The sequence below is a fragment of the Dictyostelium purpureum genome, assembly GCF_000190715.1.
Source record: "Dictyostelium purpureum unplaced genomic scaffold DICPUscaffold_379, whole genome shotgun sequence".
NCBI lineage: Eukaryota > Evosea > Eumycetozoa > Dictyosteliales > Dictyosteliaceae > Dictyostelium > Dictyostelium purpureum.
Genome location: NW_003519715.1, coordinates 1 through 22,235, shown reverse-complemented (window position 1 = coordinate 22,235; position 22,235 = coordinate 1). Strand labels below are relative to the sequence as shown.

At 24.1% G+C, this 22,235-nt stretch overlaps 6 protein-coding genes across 6 annotated transcripts; 2 read left to right on the top strand and 4 right to left on the bottom strand.

The window, feature by feature from the left end:
- Nucleotides 1-8,925: 8,925 nt before the first annotated feature.
- Nucleotides 8,926-9,295, bottom strand: DICPUDRAFT_157677 (uncharacterized protein; the record flags this gene model as incomplete). The annotated part of the gene is made up of 3 exons (XM_003292850.1): nt 8,926-9,039; nt 9,111-9,145; nt 9,292-9,295. 3 exons carry the CDS (start codon nt 9,293-9,295, stop codon nt 8,926-8,928), a joined length of 153 nt encoding a protein of 50 aa, XP_003292898.1.
- Nucleotides 9,296-9,351: 56 nt separating this feature from the next.
- On the bottom strand, nt 9,352-9,942 carry DICPUDRAFT_83505 (uncharacterized protein; the record flags this gene model as incomplete). The annotated part of the gene is made up of 1 exon (XM_003292849.1): nt 9,352-9,942. One exon carries the CDS (start codon nt 9,940-9,942, stop codon nt 9,352-9,354), a length of 591 nt encoding a protein of 196 aa, XP_003292897.1.
- A 950-nt stretch (nt 9,943-10,892) lies between these two features.
- DICPUDRAFT_157675 (uncharacterized protein) lies at nt 10,893-17,569 on the top strand (the record flags this gene model as incomplete). Its single annotated transcript, XM_003292853.1, has 8 exons — nt 10,893-11,182; nt 11,431-11,501; nt 11,746-11,864; nt 12,063-12,738; nt 13,855-14,151; nt 14,849-14,968; nt 15,049-15,399; nt 15,471-17,569. 8 exons carry the CDS (start codon nt 10,893-10,895, stop codon nt 17,567-17,569), a joined length of 4,023 nt encoding a protein of 1,340 aa, XP_003292901.1.
- A 152-nt stretch (nt 17,570-17,721) lies between these two features.
- DICPUDRAFT_83503 (uncharacterized protein) lies at nt 17,722-18,159 on the bottom strand (the record flags this gene model as incomplete). Its single annotated transcript, XM_003292848.1, has 1 exon — nt 17,722-18,159. One exon carries the CDS (start codon nt 18,157-18,159, stop codon nt 17,722-17,724), a length of 438 nt encoding a protein of 145 aa, XP_003292896.1.
- Nucleotides 18,160-18,302: 143 nt separating this feature from the next.
- On the bottom strand, nt 18,303-18,962 carry DICPUDRAFT_83502 (uncharacterized protein; the record flags this gene model as incomplete). Its single annotated transcript, XM_003292847.1, has 1 exon — nt 18,303-18,962. One exon carries the CDS (start codon nt 18,960-18,962, stop codon nt 18,303-18,305), a length of 660 nt encoding a protein of 219 aa, XP_003292895.1.
- A 389-nt stretch (nt 18,963-19,351) lies between these two features.
- On the top strand, nt 19,352-22,007 carry DICPUDRAFT_83501 (uncharacterized protein; the record flags this gene model as incomplete). Its single annotated transcript, XM_003292852.1, has 2 exons — nt 19,352-19,363; nt 19,563-22,007. The coding sequence occupies 2 exons, from the start codon at nt 19,352-19,354 to the stop codon at nt 22,005-22,007; spliced, it is 2,457 nt and encodes an 818-aa protein (XP_003292900.1).
- Between the last annotated feature and the right edge of the window lie 228 nt (nt 22,008-22,235).

Sequence of the window (22,235 nt, the reverse complement as noted above, 5' to 3'; positions counted from 1 at the left end):
CAAATAAATAATAAAATAACTGTAAATAGATAAAAATTAAAATTTTATTTATAATAATATTATTATTATAAATAAAATTTTGTATATAGATATAAATCATCCAAATAAACATTATTATACACACAATTAACCTCTATTTTTTTTTTTTAATTTAATTTAATTTTTTATTTTTTTTTTTATTTTTTGTTTTGCTTTTATTACATTAGAAATAATAATATTTAATAATTTTTGTAAATAATAATAGTATAGTATTAAATAGTTATAAAATGTGTTCATAGTCAAATATAAATTAATAAAGGGAAATGGCAAGTCACTTACAGAAAGTTAACCACAACTTCAAGATATAGAAAGAATTATATCAAATATGTATACGAAAAATAAAGAAAATAACAGAGACTTTACAATGTAATTTAAAGCAAAATGCATTAAATTTAGAAAGTCAATTAAATGAAGATGGTGATGGGAATATCAAACCCCTCATGGATGAAATAGAAAAAGGATTTTTAACTACAATTGCATTTAATGAAAATTTATCTAATATATATAAATAAATAGAGATAATAAAATTAATAATTAGTTATTATTATTGTTGTGAATTAAATATATTGAAAAACTTACTTCATTTTGAACATAGTTTTTAAGTTAGTAGCTCCAGCGGTATATATATAGATTAGAGATTAATTCTTTGGCCTCACCATTAGATTTCCACCACACTCAATGGCATCATTAAATGTATTTAAAACTGATTCAGATGGTTTCTCAGATTTAAATATTATCTCACAGGTGTTGGGTGGTAGTATAGGAACAGTTATAAAAGAATTCTTCAACGAAAATTATTATACTAGACAAGTTAATGTAAATATTTTTAAAGGTTATTTTTTTTAATAAAATTTGTAAACATAACTACTCACTTGGAATACATAACATTAATTTGTTTTTTTTTCTTTGGTTGTTAATTCTAAAAAAATTTTTTTAATTTTTAATTAACTTTTTAATAATTTTTTATTCAGTCAGATTCAGGTTCATTTACACAATATAATTCAATTTATCATACCCGACAATGGAAAGTAAAATAAATAATATAATATAATTATTAAATTGGCCAGATAAAATTTTAGGGAGTTTTTGTCAGAGCTAGAGGAGAATGTTTTATAAAAAAAAACCTGGATAGAGCTTTAAAATAAATGTGTGATATAATAACAATTTTACAATCAATGCAAATTTACAATAATAATTATAAACGAATATCACATTTACCACAAAATAACACACATTCATTATTTTATAATCAATGTCAAATTTTTAACACATTTTTAAAATTTAATATTTTTATACACAATTTTTAATTAATTTTAATTTTTAAAAAAATAATATTTTTTAGCATAAATTAAAATTTTAAAAATAATTTTAGATAAGAAAATAATAAGTAATAGAGTTTATTTATACAGTTAACAAATAATAATAATTAGTAATTTTTAGTTTTAATAAAGATTAGTTATTTTTTAAAATATAATTTTTAAATATTTTTATATATTTATTTTGGTTTTATTATATTTTATTTTATCTTTATTTTGTGTTTTATTATTATTATAATTAATTACATTTAATTTATAATATATTTTGTTTAGTAATTAATTCATTATTTTAGAGTTCTTAAATATAACAATAGTTATATTACATTTGGCGACAGCTCAGTTAGCTATCTTGGGGTTATATTACATTGGTCATAGCTCAATAAACTTTTTTGGGATATATTACACTTTTTCCATTTTAGTGTATATTTTAGTAGACATTTATACTCATTTAGTAATAATAATAAATTTTAGTATAGTAAATAATAATAGTTAATAATAGTAAATAATTTTAGATACTCCAGTAATGGCGGAGGAACAATTAAATCTCGAGGACTTAAGGGGTACTCATAGTAATTTGAGGGGTAAAGAATCAATTTATCCACGGGAAGATAATGATAGACCAGTAAAAATAAAACAAAGGGGTAATTTACTATTCAATGGAGATCCAAATACCATTTCATTCAAAGCATTTAAGTTAGGTTTATCAGTTATGTATGATAATAAATACAATGCCAAACAAATTATTTCACATCTCGATAAAAGACCATTAGAAACATTTTTAAATTTTTATTCCATTGGAGGATCAACCGAAACCGCTTTAAATAATTTAGAAACCTTATATGCACCTGTAGAAGAAGCTCCAATCAGTAAATTATTAAATTTTCATAAAAGAAAATTTTCAAATTTTGAAGAATTAATATTAGAATTCAATCAAGTAGAATGTGTATGTGTAGATGTACCAGTTCCAGTTAAAGTCGATTTATTTATTAAATCTCTACCTGATACAATAAGATTAGATATAATTAAAACTGCTCCTAAAACTTTGAAAATCGCCTATGAAAATATCAGACAGATATCTAGAGCAACAGAAGAAAATTATGGTTATTCATTAATGCAAGGAATCAATCAATCTCAATCACTACCACCATCTTTTAGACCAGAAAGTACAATTAAAACTAGTTTACAGTTTTCCAGTCCATCCCCATCTTTGTCAAATTTTTCAAATAATAATAGTTCTACATCTTCAGTAAATGCTATAAATTTTAAAAGAAATTCAAATGTTATTTGTAATTATTGTAAAAAACCAGGTCATGTAGTAAATGACTGTTATAAATTAAAGAATAAAAAGAAAAAAGAGATTGAGCAAAATAAAAGAAAAGAAAATTCCAATAAGCCTCAATCCGTTAATGCAATCAATGGTATTATGTACATTGTTATTAATATCAATGGAAAAGATTGCACAGGTTTATTTGACACAGGTTGTCAAACATCAATTTTAAGTGAAAAAATGGTTTCAAATTTAGGTTTAAATATAGTTTCACGTCCATCATCAGTAGAAGTTGCATCAAATCATACCATTAATACATTAGGTTATACTGAAGGTAATATTAATTTTGGTAATTCACAAGTTAAAGATACTTTTAGTGTTGTTAAAAATGGAAGTTTGAAATTGGATTTTTATTTTGGTATGAGTTCACTCTTATTATTAGATATTATGTATTTAAATTTAAAGGAAGGTTATGTATCTAATAATGCTGGTTATAAATGGAAAGTTTTTAGTAAAATAGAAGAGAATAGTAGTGTAAATTCAATTTCAGAAAAACAATTAGAAAAAATCCCAACAGAATTTAGAAATTTAGTAAAAGAAAATGAAGATTTATTTATTGGAAATAGTAGTGAATTTGTTCCAGCTCAAATTAAAGGAATTAAACATAAAATAGAATTAACCGATTATGAAAAAGTATTACAACGTCCTCCAGCTAAAACCACTCCTGATGAAAAGAAGATAATCGAAGAAAAGATCGAAGATATGTTAGAAAAAGGTATTATTAGACCTGCTACAAGTAGTCAATATGGATTTCAAATAGTTTTGGTTCCAGAAGTAGATAAGGTTAGACTTTGTATAAATTATAAACCATTAAATACTATTACAAAGAAAGAAAAATTTCCACTACCATTAATTAATGATATATGGTATTATTTAAAAGGAAGTGTTATTTTTACAAGGTTAGATTTATATTCGGGTTATCATCAAATTGCAATGGACGAGGAAAGTATTAAATTTACAACTTTCAATTCACATATTGGTCCTTATGAATATCTTAGTATGCCTTTTGGTTTAGTCAATGCTTCGTCGACTTTTCAAAGAAAAATGTACGAATTATTCAAGCCTTATATCAATAAATTTTTAGCAGTATATTTAGATGATCTTTTTATTTTTAGTCAGTTAACAGATCAACATGGAATCCATCTTAAGTTAGTATTCAATATTTTAAGGGATGCTGCTATGAAATTAAAATTAGAAAAATGTGAAATCGCTAAAAAAGAAATTAAATTTTTAGGTTATAAAGTTTCAGAAAAAGGTGTATCTTATGATGGTAATAAATATTTAAATCTCTTATCAACTCCTGCACCATCAAGTAAAAAACAATTAGCTTCATTTTTAGGTTTTACCGGATATATTAGAAATTTTATTCCAAATTACAGTCAATTAGTATCAAAATTTTATAGATTATTAAGGAATAATATTGAATTTGAATGGACATCCGAATTAGAAGAAGCTCGTCAAACATTTATCAAAATTATTAGCAAAGCCCCAATTTTAGCTTTTCCGTCCGATTGTGAATTAAATATAATTGAAACCGATGCATCAAATATCGGAATTGGCGCAGTATTAATTCAAAATAATAATATCGTTGCTGTATTTTCAGAAGCTTTAAATGATGCTCAAACTAGATATACGATTACAGAAAAAGAATGTTTAGCCATTGTCCAAGCCATTAAGAAATTTAGAGGTTATATTAACGGACGTAAAATTAGAATTATAACCGATCATCAACCTTTAGTTTATATCAAAAATGGTAAATTCACTTCAAGAATTAGTAAATGGTCTATTTATTTATCCGAATATGATTATGAAATTATTTATAGACCAGGTAAAGTTAATTATTTTGCTGATTTATTATCAAGAAGTCCACAGATAGCTGATGGTAAAGAACTTGTATTAAATAGTAATCAACCAGTTGTAGAAAATCAAGAAAATTATTTATATAATAAGAAATGGAACATAAAGAATAATTTATATAATAATAGTATTGAGATTAATAGTATTCATGATAGTAGTAATGATACAGATACTTTAATTCGTTTTGATCAAGAATATCTCAAACAAGAAATGTTGAAAGATCCATTTTTAGGCTCAATGTATATTTATTTAGAAAGTTATGAATTACCTGAAGAAGAAAAATTAGCAAAGCAAATACTTATTGAATCACAATTTTTTACAATTATCGATGGAATTATGTGTAGAGTAATCAAAGATTTAAGAAAGAAAGAAGAAGAATCATTTTTATTTCAAAAAGTAGTAATACCACCATCAATGATTAATATTATTCTCAAAGTTTTCCATGATTCTCCTTACACAGGTGGACATTTAGGCTTTATCAAGACATATGAAAAGATTAATCACAGATTTTATTGGCGTAATATGGGTCAAGATATTAAGAATTGGGTTTTAAATTGTAATGATTGTAAACAAGTAAAAAGAAGATATGGAAAAGCTCCTGGATTATTAGTACCAATTGAAGTTAAATCAGAACCGTTTGCAACTATTGGAATAGACTTTGTGGGCCCAATTACAGAAAGAAATCAAAAGATATATTTTTTAGTTATTATGGATTATTTTTCAAAATGGCCTGAATTATTTGTTACCACAGAATGTACAGCTAACATTGTAGCAGAAATATTATATACAGAAATATTTATCAGATATGGGGCACCAGAAAAATTAATATCAGATAGAGGGACAGCATTTTTAAGTGAAGTAGTTCAAGGAATTAATAATATTTTTAAAGTAACAAAAGTAAATACTACAGCCTATCATCCACAAACTAATGGTTTAACAGAAAATTTTAACAAGACAATTATTCAAATGTTCAAAACCTTTTTAGACGAAGAAATATATGGAAATTGGAATTTATTATTAAAAAGTGTCTTATTTGCATATCGAATTACTCCACATGTCACAACAGGATTTTCACCATTTTATTTATTATATAACAGACACCCAAAATTACCAATTGATACCACCTTACGTGTAGATGCTTTTAATAACCAATTAATTTTAAATCCAACAGATTCATATGCTGATACAGTTCAAAATAACATTAAGAGAGCACTATGGTTTGTTAAAAGAAATGTTCAACAGGCTCAAGTTAGACAAGCACACTATTATAATCAAGACAAAATAGAAAGTGAAATTAAAATTAACGATTGGGTTTTTATTCATGTACCATATAATGTTTCAAATTTAAATGGCTTACCACCTAAGTTTTATAGACCTTGGAAAGGTCCTTTCAAAGTTATTGGTTTACCTAATCCAAACAATGTTCGTGTTCAATTACCATTAAATTCAAAAGCTCATGATATATTTCCAGTTATCAGAATCAAAAAAGCCTCACCACCTAATATTATTAAAGATTCTAAACCATTTAATGATTCAGTTCAATCAATTAATAGTATTTCAAATTCATGGTATCTATTTTAAAGGGGGGCATATGTGATATAATAACAATTTTACAATCAATGCAAATTTACAATAATAATTATAAACGAATATCACATTTACCACAAAATAACACACATTCATTATTTTATAATCAATGTCAAATTTTTAACACATTTTTAAAATTTAATATTTTTATACACAATTTTTAATTAATTTTAATTTTTAAAAAAATAATATTTTTTAGCATAAATTAAAATTTTAAAAATAATTTTAGATAAGAAAATAATAAGTAATAGAGTTTATTTATACAGTTAACAAATAATAATAATTAGTAATTTTTAGTTTTAATAAAGATTAGTTATTTTTTAAAATATAATTTTTAAATATTTTTATATATTTATTTTGGTTTTATTATATTTTATTTTATCTTTATTTTGTGTTTTATTATTATTATAATTAATTACATTTAATTTATAATATATTTTGTTTAGTAATTAATTCATTATTTTAGAGTTCTTAAATATAACAATAGTTATATTACAAATGTTTCATCCAATCCGGCTTTGGCGCAATGGTAGCGCGATTGACTGTAGTAATTATCTGTTATCAATCGGTTGCTAGTTCGAGTCTGGCAAGCCGGAATCTTTTTTCCTAGATTTTATCTTTCGGGTGACTAAAGCTTTGACCAAATCAGCGAAATTTTGTAATGTAGATGGAGCTACTTTAGTTATAGATAAATAATAAATATAAATAATTCTAATAATCAAATAAATATACAATTATTTGTTTGTGAAAACTAAAACCGAAAACTGAAAACTAAAAAATAAAATAAATATTTTTTAAATTTTTCAATTTTTTTATTTTTATTTTATTAATTTTTAATTTTAAATAATAAATTATTTAAAATTAAGGAAAATATAAATATATTATTTAGTTGAGATATAATTATAACTGTAATATTCATTTAATTCTAAAATGCATATGAATACATTACAATTTAATTAATAAGGATCATTATTTAATAATAATCAACAATAATTTTAATTCATCAAAAAAGAAATTTTAAAAAAAAAAAAAAATAAAAATAAAAACTTTTCGAATTTAAAAAAAAATGTAAGGTACTAAGATTGTTAAATGGTTCAGGTATTAGTAATAACAAATTAATTACCTTTTACCATCCACAAGGTCAATACTCACATGCTTCCATTGGTTTTGCTGGTTTAATTGGTGTCATTATTGGTATAAGTTCAAAAGGTATCTTTGTTGCTGAATCTGACAATGACTCTGATAAAGTAACTTTTAATGGTTTTGCTTGGTCAATGAGACTTCGTTATATTATGGAAAACGCTGCCACTATTGATGAAGCTGTCTCACTTTGGGAATCTACCAATATTACTATGGGTATGTGTCACAGTCTTACTAGTGCTACCTAAGTTCAAACTGCTCAATATCCAGCATATGCTTTAGAAACTATGAAAGGTTACACTGCTTTCTTTTATGATAACGATCCAAATGAACACTTCACCTACTCTGACCCAAAAACTGGCGCTCAAACTCAAATGGGTTATCCAATGAAGGATGCTGTCTATCGTACAAATCATGGTTATGATGAAACCATTCGTAAATATGAATGGGAGCCATCCATCCCAAATGATGATTATTGGACTCGTTACATGTTATTCTATACATAATTTAGCTATTATGAAAATGCTGAAATTTCAATCTCTGATCTTGAAGCCTTCAACATCACTTCAATTTTAGGTAATAAACATAGTATTCAAAATACACATACCACTTCCGAGCCATTTTATGATTGCACAAATGCTTGGATGGGTTATAATATCGTCTCTGCTACTTATCACTTTGCTGCCAATAAAATGTTTGTTGCTTTTGAAGAAGGCTTTGGTCAACAAAGAGTTTGTGCTGCTTGTGGTACTTATGTTGAAGTTGATTTATCACCATGGTTTGGTTTAAATAATTAAAATAATATAATATTATAGTTTAAAAAAGTAATAGTTGTCTAAAATAAAATTTATTAAAAATATCAAAACTTTATATTAAATAATGTGGTTATAATTTTTATTAAAAATATCAAAAATTTATATTACATAATACAGTAATAATTTTTTTTTATTTTATTTAATTTAAAATTTTAAATAATAATAATTGTTTGTATTTTCTTCATTTGAATTAATCCTGGGAGGCCAATTAGATTTAAAACTATACTTTTTTTTGATTTCTATTTCTTTTCTATTCTTATAAACTGCTTGTTCCAAACCATATACAATACTTGAGGTGTTAATTTAGTTTTTCATTCCATCTTTCCTTTTTGCTTTTTCTTTGGATAATGTCACTTTAAAATCTATTTCTTCTTTTCAATTGACCCCTGCTTGTGGAAGAACTGGAGCTATTCTTATTTGAAATGTTGATAAAGATGTGATTTGTTCTTGGATGATGAAGTTGACTTTCTTAAATTTAACGATTTAATAATTGAAACATAGAATGAAACGATTTTATTAATAATTTGGTCTTCATCTATTTCGTAAAAAGAAATATAGAATGAATTATCAAAACTATTAATTTAATCGCCTTCGATTTTAATATTAATCCGTTTCAAAATCTAAAAGATCTTCTTCATTTTCATCTTCATCTTTATTATATTGTTGAGCTCTTACAACTTTTGGTACGTAGCTAGTACGATGAATATTTTCTTTTGTATTTAAGATGATGAGTCAATTGGTGATGCTGGGTGATGATTTTTCTTAATGTTCTTCTTGTAAATTTTCTGAAGCTGATGATTCATTATTATAGTTATTTCAAAAATGTTATTTTCTTTTCTGGTTCTTATAATGGTGATGAAACTGATAAATCATCAAAATCTTGAACTTGATTATCAATTTGATTTAAACTCATTGAAATTGGTACATTATTTTCACCTGATAACCATTCTTTTGAAGACTATTAAAAAAAATTAGAATCAATTTTTTTTTTTAAATTTTTTAAAAAATTATAATTATAATTATACTTACTAAATATGGTTGAAATAGATTGTTGATAAATTGACCTAAACTATTCTTTACCACCACGATGAATACAAAAAACGGAATTGAACGATCTAATTAGAACTCTTCATTAATTACTTTTAATTTTCTATTGATTTGATTCTATCTTGTTTTTAATTGGCTTACTACCTAGAATAAGCACACATACACATTTATTCGGTACAACTAATATTACATCAACTAAAGAATTTTTTTAAGTAATAATTACTTAAAAGTATCTCCAAAAAAAATGTTGTTGTTTTTGTTGTTGTAGTCTTTGTAGCTTTTGTTGATGTAGTTGTTCTAGTTGTTGTAGATGTTGTTGTTGAATTTGAAAAAATAGATGTTCTTGTTGAATTCTTTGATGTTGTTGTAGACTTTGTCTTTCTTGTTCTTGTTGTTGGTATAGTTGTTGTTTTTCTAGTTGTTGTTGTTGACGTAGTTGCATTATCTGGTGATGTTCTAGGTTCATTTGTTGTTGATATGGTAGTTCATGTTGTTGTTGTTGTTTTGTTTGTTGTTGGTATAATCGTAGATTTTGTTGTACTTGTTCATCATCGAGCATAGATCTTTCTAATGAGTGTATTCCATGTAGTCTGTCACGATAGTCTCTATGATCGTATCCAAGATGTAGACTTTCTATATGTACCTTATCCCAGAAATCGGAATTAAAGGCACAATGTGGGCAGTATTCCCCTTTAATGGTAGAGCAACGGCAACGGCAACGGTTTTTTTTCTTGAAGATGAACTTTCCAAAACAATAATAAAAAATGGCACCAACAACAATAAATAAAATGCACAATAATAAAATATGAATCATTTTTTTTAAAAAATTAAATAATAATTATTTAAAATAAAATTAAATGTATATAAGTGTAAAAAATAAAAAAATAAATTTTATGATTTAATGTATAAAAAAATATAAGCTGGATGTAAAAAAAGAGTGTGGGTGAATGAAAGCTTTAATTTTAATAAATGAAAAAAAAAAAAAGAAATTTAAAAAATTTTTAAAAAAAAATAAATTAAAAAATAAATTAAAAAATATTCAATTGTTTAATAATGTTTTTATTAAATTATTATAATTTATATTTATTTAATTTGATATAGCTGTATAGGTTTTATTTTATTTTATAGTTTTAAATTGAGAATTATAATTTATTCTATATTTTGATTTGAAAAATTCATTAAATTCTCTCCTAAATGATATCCTGAATACCTAGCTAATTTTAAAAAAATGATTTAAAAAAAAATATTAATTAATTTCAAATATTATTTCTATATAGTTTAATACTTTATAAGTTTAATTCCGATGAATAAATATTATTATTATCTATTTATAAAAAAATTTAGTTAAATTAAAAATGAAAATTTATTTTTAATTTACTTTTATTTTAATTTTATTATTAATTTTAGAAATTCGACTTCATAAATAAAAAAAATTATTGTATTTCATATGAATAGTTTTATTTTTTATTAATAATTATCTTGTTTATGGAAATAATAGATTTTTTTTTAATTTTTACGATTTTTCCACAAAAAAAATGTATAATCAGATTTAAAATTTTTTATGGGAAAATTTATAAATCAAGATATTTTTTTAAATAATTTAAATTTTTTAAAAATAATATCATAATAATTCAAAAGTTTTAAAACATTTTTTTTTTTCTATTTTTAAAATTATGAATAATAAAATTATTTTAAAAAAAAAAAAAAAAAAAAGATATTTTATTTAAAATTTTTTTTTTTTTTTTCATTTTATTTTTAAAAAGAATGCCACTAAAAAAACAAAAGTTAGATAATAACATTAATTATATCAATAACACAAAATATAATAGTAATATAGATAATAGTAATAATAGCAATAATAATAATAATAATGAAAAAAAAATAATTGATAACTTTAAAAAAAATAAATATGAAAAATTTACTTTATTAAATTTAATTAAAATAATCAACTTTTATAGAAAATATAAAGAATGTGAAGAAATTAGGGAATTGGCAGTTGAATATTTTGGAGAATATCATTTATCTAAACCCATATACTATATAGATAGAGAAGGGTATACAAATTTTATTGTGGATGTGTTTTTTGATCCATCAAACAAAGTTTTTAGTAAGCTTGGTAGAATAAAAACTTTTTATAGCAAACTAATCTTAAAAGAAATATTTAATAAGATTATTAAAGATAAAAGGGTATATATTAAAAAATCATTTTAATAATAATAAATAAAATTATACTAAGTAATATTATTTTTTAAAAAAACTATTAGTTTGAAAAGTGGATTATAGATAATTATGAAAATAATAGAGAATTAATAGATCAAAGGTTCAATACACTCAGCATTTCAAACTATAATGATGATTATTATAGGGCAGAAGGTAATGAAAACCTATATAATTGTATTTTTGATAAAAAGGTAGCATAACAATTTATAAATAAATAATAAAAATCAAAAAAATAAATATGTATGTTATCATATATATAATATATTAATAAAAATTAAAATATAGTTAAAGGAATGGGTGTTGTATGGTAATTGTAATACAGAGAATACAAATTTTAAAATAGATTATTTTCTAAAACATATAATAAATAAAAACAATAATATAATTAGTAATAGAGGAATTAATAATAATAGTTGCGAATATATAATCAATATACCAGATATCGTTATTCAAAATATATTGGAGTTTACGTTATTGGATAAAGAAAGCTATCATGTAAAATCAGTGTTCAAACTAGTAAGGCATAATAAATCATTAAACTACCAACTATCATTAAAAAAACTATCTGTTTTAGCACTAGTATCGAAGCAATTTTTTAGGGTATTATCGAAAATAATCAACAACTATCTTTTGGATAACAGCTTTTATTACGAGTGGTCCAAAGGATCGATTTATTATAATAGTAATAACATTCAGTACAATTTAATAAAACAGCCACCTCTATATTTCAGCTACAATTCCATAAGCCAAATACCATACGAAATAGGTGCCAAAGAGTTGGAGGAGTTATTTTCAACCATAGAAACATTTCATATTAACAGCGACGAGTATTATTTAATAGATAAAAGTGTACTAAACGATAGAGTAAAAAATGACCATTTTTGTGTAGATTTGGATGATAATTTCGCAGATAGTCTTTCAGAAGGTCATAATTATTTAGTGTATCCACCAAAAATGCCTTCATTAAAAAATATACATATCACAAGTTATTACGGTTATAATAATCAATGCGAATCACCCTATCCAGATTTTTATTATCAATATTTATTTGAAAATTCAAAAAGAAAAACAAATAATGGTGATAATAATATAGATAGTAATTTAGGTTATGATAATATAATAAAACAAAGTGGTCTAGAAAATATTTCAATTCAGGGATTCAAAACTAACGATTGCTATTTTAGTTTTTTATATCATCTTTTAAAAAATAATTTAGAGACTTTAAAAACCATCACAATGGAGTTAGAGGATTATGTTTTTTCTCAATATATCGACTTATTTAGCGAAACCAGTAAAAATAAACTTGAAGAAGACGTGATAGAAATATTTATCAAAAGTAGCAAAACTGTAGAGTATATAATCACAATCGATAATAAACCTTTAGATGAATGTTTGGATCATTTTAAAAAACATTTTAAGTCAATACCTAAAAGTTCAATCACTTTTAATCAATTTTTAGACAATCAAAATACTCTAAAAAAAAAAAAAAATAATAATCAAACCAGTTTTTAAATAAAATTTTTTTCTTTTTTTCTACTCGTGAGAATATCGTTCCCAAACCAAACCTTTTTCTAAATTGTTTTTTTTTTTATTTTTTTTTTTTTTTTTTAAAAAATTTTTCAAAAGATATTTTTTATTTTGTGTTTGGAAAAAAATATGAACAAAACCAAATTATTTTTTTTATTTTATTATTTTATTATATTTAAATGTATCTCTAGCCAAACATTAGAAGTAAGTTTCGAGGAGTTATATTTTGGGAATGGTACAACTAATTTTTATGGATACCCCTCAACATCGTCCTCAACGAGTTGCTCCTTTGAAATACCTTTCAAAGTGACATCGAATTCTATAGTAAACAATATTATATCAACATCTAGTACTGTAATAATAACAAGTAATAGTAGCTCTGATGGGATTTCAAGTCAAGTACTTGGAATATTAAAAACAAATATAACACAAAACACACAAATTATTCAATCTGTTGATATTAGTACCCCAACTAGTTTTTATTCTAAAAATTTAAATTTTAATTGCTATAGTAAGTAAATAAAATTATTTAATCATAATTAGATTATATTATTCATTATAAAACAAATACTAAAGATCTTATTCTTTATTTATATTATTTTAAAAAAAAAAAAAAAAAATAGAAATAGAACCGGCTGCTTTAAACTTAGAGTTTTACAATTTTGGGATTTTTTATAATGTGCTTGCAATGATAGTAAAGTTTAAGAATTTTCAAAGGGAAAATATTGTATGGGATTTTAAAGAAAAAGGAGAGACGATCCAACATTATTTAGGAAATGACACATATTTTATAACATTTAAATATAATTTAATCAACTTCTTTTTTTTTAAAAGAACCATTACATTTTTGATTTCAGATGGTAGTTTAACCATAAATCCCCCCTCCTCTCTTTTAAGATGTAAGTAAAAAATATTTAAATATACGAATACAACAATTATTAATATTAAAATTCAATTATTATTATTATTATTATATTAGACGTTGATAATATTCCAACTATTTCATATTATCCAAATGCTGATAATTCAAATGTATTCACAGATACATTATATCTAAGATTGTCAAATTTCCAAGGACCCAATAATTACTTTTTTTTAACTAATGATAACCCTTCGTCATTCAATGAACCATATTTGATTGGTTCAAAAGATAACACAAATTATACTTTTTTAGCACCAATTGCAAGTGATCCCTTAAAAAATATCAACTATTCATTATGTTTTTATAAGGCAGATGGTTTTCTTGCTCAATATAACACCCAATATAAACAAGAAGGTAAATATTTGTTATTTATAATTTTAAAAAATAGATAACTATTATTATTAATACTAATAATTTTAAATAGGTTTATTATTAATAAATACAAAATATTGGTCTATTAGTTATAGCTTTCCTAGTATTATTATTTTGGTAGGCATTGAATTTTTCAACACAACAGAGATGTTTTCTGTATCTTTAGAGAAACCTGGTCTTCCTATCTTTAAGTTTCCTTTTGGGTTTAAATCATCTATAAATAATGCTATATCGGTAGAACTTTCGGGCCTTTTTATAGTTTCAAATTCCACGATGACTAAAAAATATATAAATGTATATTTTGATAATAATCTATTTCGTGAATTTACTTTAATACCTGGTTGTAAGTATTAATAATATAATATTCAAGAAATAAAATTATTAAGATATCTAATAATAAACTCATTCATTCATATCTTAGCTACAGAAACAATTAAACAGGAAATGTATCCAGTTATTACTAAATACCAATTAGATTTAATACCAAAGGGTAAAATGATATTGTTGATGGAAACAAGCTGTAGTTTAGGTGATTTGGATTTAATAACTATTTACACATCAGAAAATAATATATATAAAATGTATTCATTGGGCGAAATTAGCACAAGATTATTATCAAGAAATAGTAAGACGCAAATTCTTCAAATTACACTACCAAGATTTAATATTTATAAAATAGTTTTAAAAACATATTCCGAATTATCAAATGAATATATAGTGGGTTCAAATTACAAATATAATATCAATAATAAAGTTCAATCATTGTATGGTATTCAGGATTTAGATAAACTTCCATCGAGTAAGTAAAGAATAATATGGTTAATAATATCTTAAATCATATATATTAACCTTTCATTTTTTTTTTTTTACTTTTTTTAGGTTTTGATTATTTAAATGGATTAAGAAGTGTATCATTCCTTTATAATGACTTAAATGTTACCGATACTGGTCATTCAAATAAAATGTTAATAAGGTTAAATAATTATCCATTTGGTAGAGAAGTTAAAGTTACATTTGTCTATTCAGATTATAGAGCAAATGAAAGAAAAGAATCAGTTTATTCAACCTTTCACGAAGCTTCTCAACAACATGAATTGGAATTTAATATACCAAAGAATATTAAACCTGGTGATGTTAGTTACATGATAACATTAGATTCATTGGACACTATAAACTATTATAGTTTTGCTTTGCCAAGTAGTTATCAATTAAGAATTGCTGAATCAAAAAGTAAGAGGTTTTTTTTATATAATATTTATTATTTAACTCTTTTACTAAAAATTTGCTTTAAAATTAAATAGATGTTGATTTATTTGGACCAATAGTAACTGAAATATCACACATTGCAAATTCAAATGATGTTGGATGGGTCTTTACCATAGAGGAGGGATCAAATGGCTTTAGTAAAGGAATTATAACAGTAAAAGCTTCTAGCGATTTAAGTGAGAGAAATATTACAATCACTCCAGCCAATATGGCCAATGGTGGTACAGTTTTTAAGGGGGTTTATTCTGCCTCGTTTAAAACAACAGCAAAATGTGCAACCCAATTTTATTCAATTGTCTATGCATATTTTGAAGATACTGAAGGCTATTTTACAGAGTATAGTTCCATTAAAGTTAATAAAAAGAATCCCTTTTATTCATTGTTCCAAGGAGGATTAAAATCATTATCTTTATCAGTAGAATGTCCCTCATTGTCACCAAGTGGTGGTTTTAATATTAAACCAAGTTTAAGTTCATTTACTGTAACATCAAGCTCTCAATTTTCATTTGGTGTAACTAAAGAATCTAGAACTTTGGTATTCGAGTATGATGTTTATCACCAAAACGGTATTTCAAACTTTTTGCCAACCGTTTATATATCTGCATCAGCTTATAGATATGCTAAATCAGAGAAAACGATATTAATATCCAGTAATGATACAAATTCAGTTTTTCAATCTTTCCTCGAAGTACCTTATCTATTGGTTGATAATGGGGAGATCATTTATTTCCAACTTTATGGTGTTATTTCAAATGCTGGTACTTTAGCTGGTTTCTACAATGAAGAAATAAAGCTCAAATTCCCTGATTCTGCAGTTATTGGTGCTGCTGACAATAGCTTTCCACTTATTGAAAGCTCTTCAAAACTATCAAGTACAGGTTTGGGTGGTCTTTGGATCTATGGTTTGTTACTACATTTGGCTATAGATTTTAGAATTCAATATAGTGATGGCACCATTCAAAACATAACACCTCTCTATAGATCATCAACTGCAATTTATTTTTCAACAACCAAACCAACCAATTCACCTGTCAGAGTCAGTGCATCTAATAGCAATGGTGTTTATAGTTTACCTTTAACAATTTACCCAGAAGTTTTTAATTTTCCAACTGATGGAGAAGAAAGTAACAATAGCTCCAATTGCAAAGGTACACCATTGTGTGGAGGTCCAGAACAAGGTATATGCTATCCAAAAGGCTGTAAATGTATTTCCCCATGGACAAGCAATGACTGTATGTCAAAGATTGTTACAGTGCCACCACCAAAAATTAATGAAACTACTCCATCAACTAATATTACAATCGGTGAAGATATATCATTTACAAGTATTGTATCAATCGTTGGTATAAAAGAATTGGATATTGAATCAAAAGAAGTAAACAGATATATTTTTGATCAATGGGAGTATAGATTAATATCGAACGACTCTATTAGCACCCAATATAGCTATTCATCAATTATCAAAAAAGACAATAAACAGGTATCCAATATCACTGCAACTTTAATCTGGTATAAGGAAAGTCAATCTATATTTTTTGCAGGTCAACAGCTAGAGATGAATCCTTCAACTATTAAATATACAATCAATATTACAAGCTATCCATTTTCAACTAAACTAAATACATTACAATTAATAATGAAAGCGTCTATTCAAACCAATAGCACAGATTCATGTTCAAATGCACAGTTTGGTAATTTAACAAGGGAAAATTCTGACTATTTAAAACTTCAAGTTGATAATCATTCATTCTATGGCAGATTCGTCAAAAGATGTATCATTGATGACACAAAACTTTCAACATTAACAAATACAATTTTAGATTCATCAATGAATGATGCTTTGATAAATGATCATCAAACATCTCAATCCTACATTGGTATTAATATTAATCAATTTACCGATAATGTAGTAATTGATCCAGATTTCAGTATATTATTAGATTCAAACTCTGTAGGTTCAAGTTGTAAAGATAGCTCAGGCCTTACCAAATCACAATTAGCAGGTATTATCGTAGGTGGTGCATGTTTTTTCATTGTTATTCTCATCATTTTTTTATTTATCATTTATAAATCACCACGTTGTTTAGGATCCAAAATATTTTTTTATAAATTATTCAAAAAATCAAAAATATAATTTAATAAATATAATATAAATGTTTTTTCATAAAAATCATTATGTTCATTAAAATAATTAATTATCACTGCAATAGTTTTTATTAATTTTTAATGATTTTAAATTTTTTTTATTTTAATAATAATATCTAGTGATTGGGATATACTATTGATTTAAAGATTGTGAACTTTATTACTATCTTCAATATCGGCTTGAATAAAGTGGAAATTAATTGTATTGTCTTTTTGATGTTTAGTTGTATTCATTAATAGTTCTAATTCCCATTTTAATGGTGATTTTGATAAAATTATAATATTATCGATTTGAATATTTGAATATTTAACAAGCCATTTCATTATTTCTAATATAATACCTGTTTGACCTGTTACTAATATGTTTTTACCAATATCTAATCTTGATATATCATAGCTGTTCTTCATAATAATTGCGTCACTTTGTTTCTGTTCACTAAATACTCTTGATAACATATCTATATCATGATTTACTACTATTTTACCAATATGTTGTCTTTGATTAATATATTCAAGTGCATCTTTAAATTGATCATTTGAATATTCAATGATTGGAATTAGTTCTAATTTATTTGCCATCACCAATCCAATGATTTTTTAGAGGTAATTTCTAAACAATTTAACTGGTATTTTTCCAAGTTCTACATTATTATATCCATAGTTGTATTTATAGTGATTGTTTATAATATAGTCGTTTGGTGTTAAATGTGTAACTGAAAGATCTACAATTCTTCCAAATGTGTATTTAATATTAAATCTACACCCTGATGATCTTTGTCACATTCTAATTGTTTTAATTTGCTTTTAATTTGATGAACATAGTTTTTATTTCTTGATGAATAGATACCAGTAATAAATGAGCCATATTTATCTATTAAGTATTCTTCTTTATCTTTTGAACCGACTGTTAAAAATATATAGCCTTTGTGTTGTTTACACTTTAATAGTTCTAATGATGATAGATCGACACCACCTGCTGCTGAGTGAATTAAAATAGTTTGATCTGCTTGTAAATTACCATTGATTAAAAGATCATTTAGTTCGAATAGGTGACCAATTTCACCATTGCTACTATTGATATTACCATGTATAGTACCATTTCCCAAAATTGAACCATAATTTAAATGAATTGAAGTATTTGATCCAATAGAGCCGCCATCTAATAGATTAATAGAGCCTTTTTCTTGATGAAGATACTTAAATTCTGTATGAGATGTTCCGTGGATTTCTAAATCCCCATTGTTGTAGAATGGTAATTCTATTACATTGTCATCTTTTGCTTCATTTTCGATACATCTCCATATTCCTTTATTACTAATAATGGCTTTTTCTATAAACTCATACTCTTCTGATGATGAATTTAAATTATTATCTTTTAGCATTCCATTGGGTGACAAACCTAAAAATATGTTTGAGCTATGTTCAAAAGTACCTGTGTTATCTATGGATGAGCCTCGGATAATATGAATTGTACCAAAACCAATATAGTAAATACTGTGTAATGTGGTAATATAAATTGTTGGAATAGATGCTGCTTGAATATGTGTGATATTCGATGGTTTAAAATAAACATATTTTTGGTCCAAAATAACATTTGATCCACTAGCCTTTGGAGCAACCCCAAGTACTTCATCACCGATTTTTAATTTTTTTACACCGCAACGAGTAATAATACCACTAAAGTCATTTCCAATATTTGCAATTGACCGTTTTCATCATCTTCTTCTTTTCCATATTTGAGATCAACATTATTTTCGTTTTTATACAAAAAATGTGGTTGGAGGTGTTCAGTTGCAGAAAAACATCTGATAATAAATTCAAATAAAATAAAAAAATAAAATTAAAAAAATTTATTTTAAAAAAATAATTTTTCCCCAAGCTTTTTTTACAAATTTTTTCATTTTTTTTTAATTTTATTTATTTAATATTTTAGTTATTTTATATATTTTATGCATAAAAAAATAAAGAAAATATAAAAAAAGAATAATAAAAGATCTATTGAAGCTTCAGATAATAGTAATAATAATAATAAAAAAAATAAAACAAATCATACTAATGATGAAAACAAACTAAATCAAATAATATCATATTTCAATAGTGATTTTGATAAAGAATATAATGAATTCATAAAAAAAGATTATAATAAATTAAAAGAAGAAGATATTAAAGAATTGGCAAAAAAATTTGGTATCAATACAATTGGTAGAAAAAGTGTTATTTACAATAGAGTTGTAGCCTTTGTAGAGTTACAACAAAGATTTGCAATCGAAAAACAAAAAAAAGAATCAATCAATGCATTCAACAAAGATAGGGTACAACTAACAATTATGGATATCTCACCACAAGAAAACTTATTTTGGGCAATTTTTAGAAATAAAATAATTTTTAAGAATATATTTTCAAATTTTACATTCGGTAGATCACTCAATTATGATAGACTATTCTCAGTTGATTTAATATTAAGAAGATACACAAATGGTGAAGAAATTTTAAGAGATAAAGTAAAAAATGCTCAAGATTTAGTTTTTGGTCATGAAACCATATGTGAAAGGATTTTCAAAGATACACCGTCCAATAGATCATTCTATAAACAATTATTTTCAAACTATTCAGATACAAGAAATATTTTTTTTAAAGATGCAATTGCAACAGCAAATATCGCAGTATTAAAAGAACTAAACAACTATGCACAATTTCAAGAAAACTTTTCAGGCACAGGTATAAGCGTAAAGACTTATAAATCTATTAAAATGATCAAATATTTAAATTCAATAGGTTTTAAATCAAGAAATAAAACGAACGATCATGATAAGAAATGCTTTATTTTCTCTTTTTCTAATTTTGACTTATCAAATCTTAAAAATTTAAATCAACTCATTAAAACTGTAGAATACTTACCATTACTTTATGAACAAATAGAGCATAATCAAATTGAGAAAATCAAAATTTTAAGATTAAAATCATCAACAGTATTTACACAAAAACTATTAAAATCAACTTTAAGCCATCTCATATTGGAAAATCTTTGTTTAAATAATAATAATAATAATAATAATAATTATAATCAATGGATATTAAAATACATAAAGCTATTATTTCAAATAATACAACAACCTTTCCCACCACACTACTATATTTTATTGAATGGTAAACAATTATTTTTAGAACAAATGAAAAAAGAAACCATCTTTCTTAATATATTATTTGAATACAAAATTACCGATTATCAACTTTATTTAGATGCTTCCGAACTACTTGTACAGAAAAAATGTTATGTTGGATCAGATTTATTTATATTTCTAAAGAAAACACTCTTAAGCAATAATTTAGAATTAATTCGAGTGATATTCAATCAACATATTGGAATATTTAATAGTTTATTTCCAAAAGATGCTATAACTTTAATAAATAGTATTCAATCAACAGAGGTATTAGACTACTTTTTCAACAACCACAAAAGATGTCCTTTGTTTAAAAAGGATAACTCCTTTTGCTTTTATGTTTCAAGTTTAGCAATTCTTAAACATTATGAAGAGTTAATGACCAATCTGGGTAGACGTTTTTTTATTGAAGAAAGAGATTCTTTGTTTCGTACCAATACAATATTATCGAATTTTGAAGTATATTCTAGTGCAAACCAAAACCCAATTGCTTATAACACTCAACATTCCATTATTTATCCTTTTTGCCAAAGTTTGAAATCAGAGGATGATGTTCACACTGCCATCAATTATTTCAAATCAAAAAGATTGATAGATAATATTATGTTTCAAAATATCAATAACTTTTATAATTTAAAATTTTTTCAATGGATATTCCAACATACTCAAATACCAAATGAAATTATTAAAAATCAAGATATTCAATTACATATAAAATTCAATAATAATAATAATAATAACCAAAAAATGCAAACTCATCAACAAAGAAATACTAAATTTAATGAAGAAATAATTACAATTGAATTAATACCCCGTAAATACTTTAATTTACTTTATTTATTTGGCAAATATGAAAATATAATTCAAACAAAAAATGTGTCACTAAATAATATTGATTTTTCAGATATGTCAACAGAATTTATGGATCAATTATTAAATAACATTTTAATAAACAAAACAATTATAGCAGGTGAATTTTCATTATCTCTTTTAATTGAAACTTTAATAAAAGATGATAACCTAACAGCAATTAAAACAATTTCATTAAAATATCCTCAAATATTTACAAAACGGTCAGAATCAAATCCAAATGGTATTTTTGTAAATACAAAAGATTTTTTAAGACAATCACTGGAACAAGATAATGTAGAAATTTCAGAAATTCTATTTTATTACATTTCAATCACCAATAATGAATTTAAAAGATACACTAAAAATTCATATAAAGTTAAAGAACTAAAATATAAAATAAAAAATATTAATTAATATAGTTTTTTTTAAAATAACTAGTAGATCAAATAAAATAGCACAGTTAGAAACTATATTTCAAACCCAAATAAACCTCTTATAATAAAATCATACTGACAAAGGGTCTTCAATTAGAATGGAGCAAAGGTAAAAAAACTTTTATTAATTTATTTTGGTTTAAAATTTTTCGTAGTAATTAATTCCATCGTAATGAAGTCCCGAAACTGAATGATCGACAGCAACAGG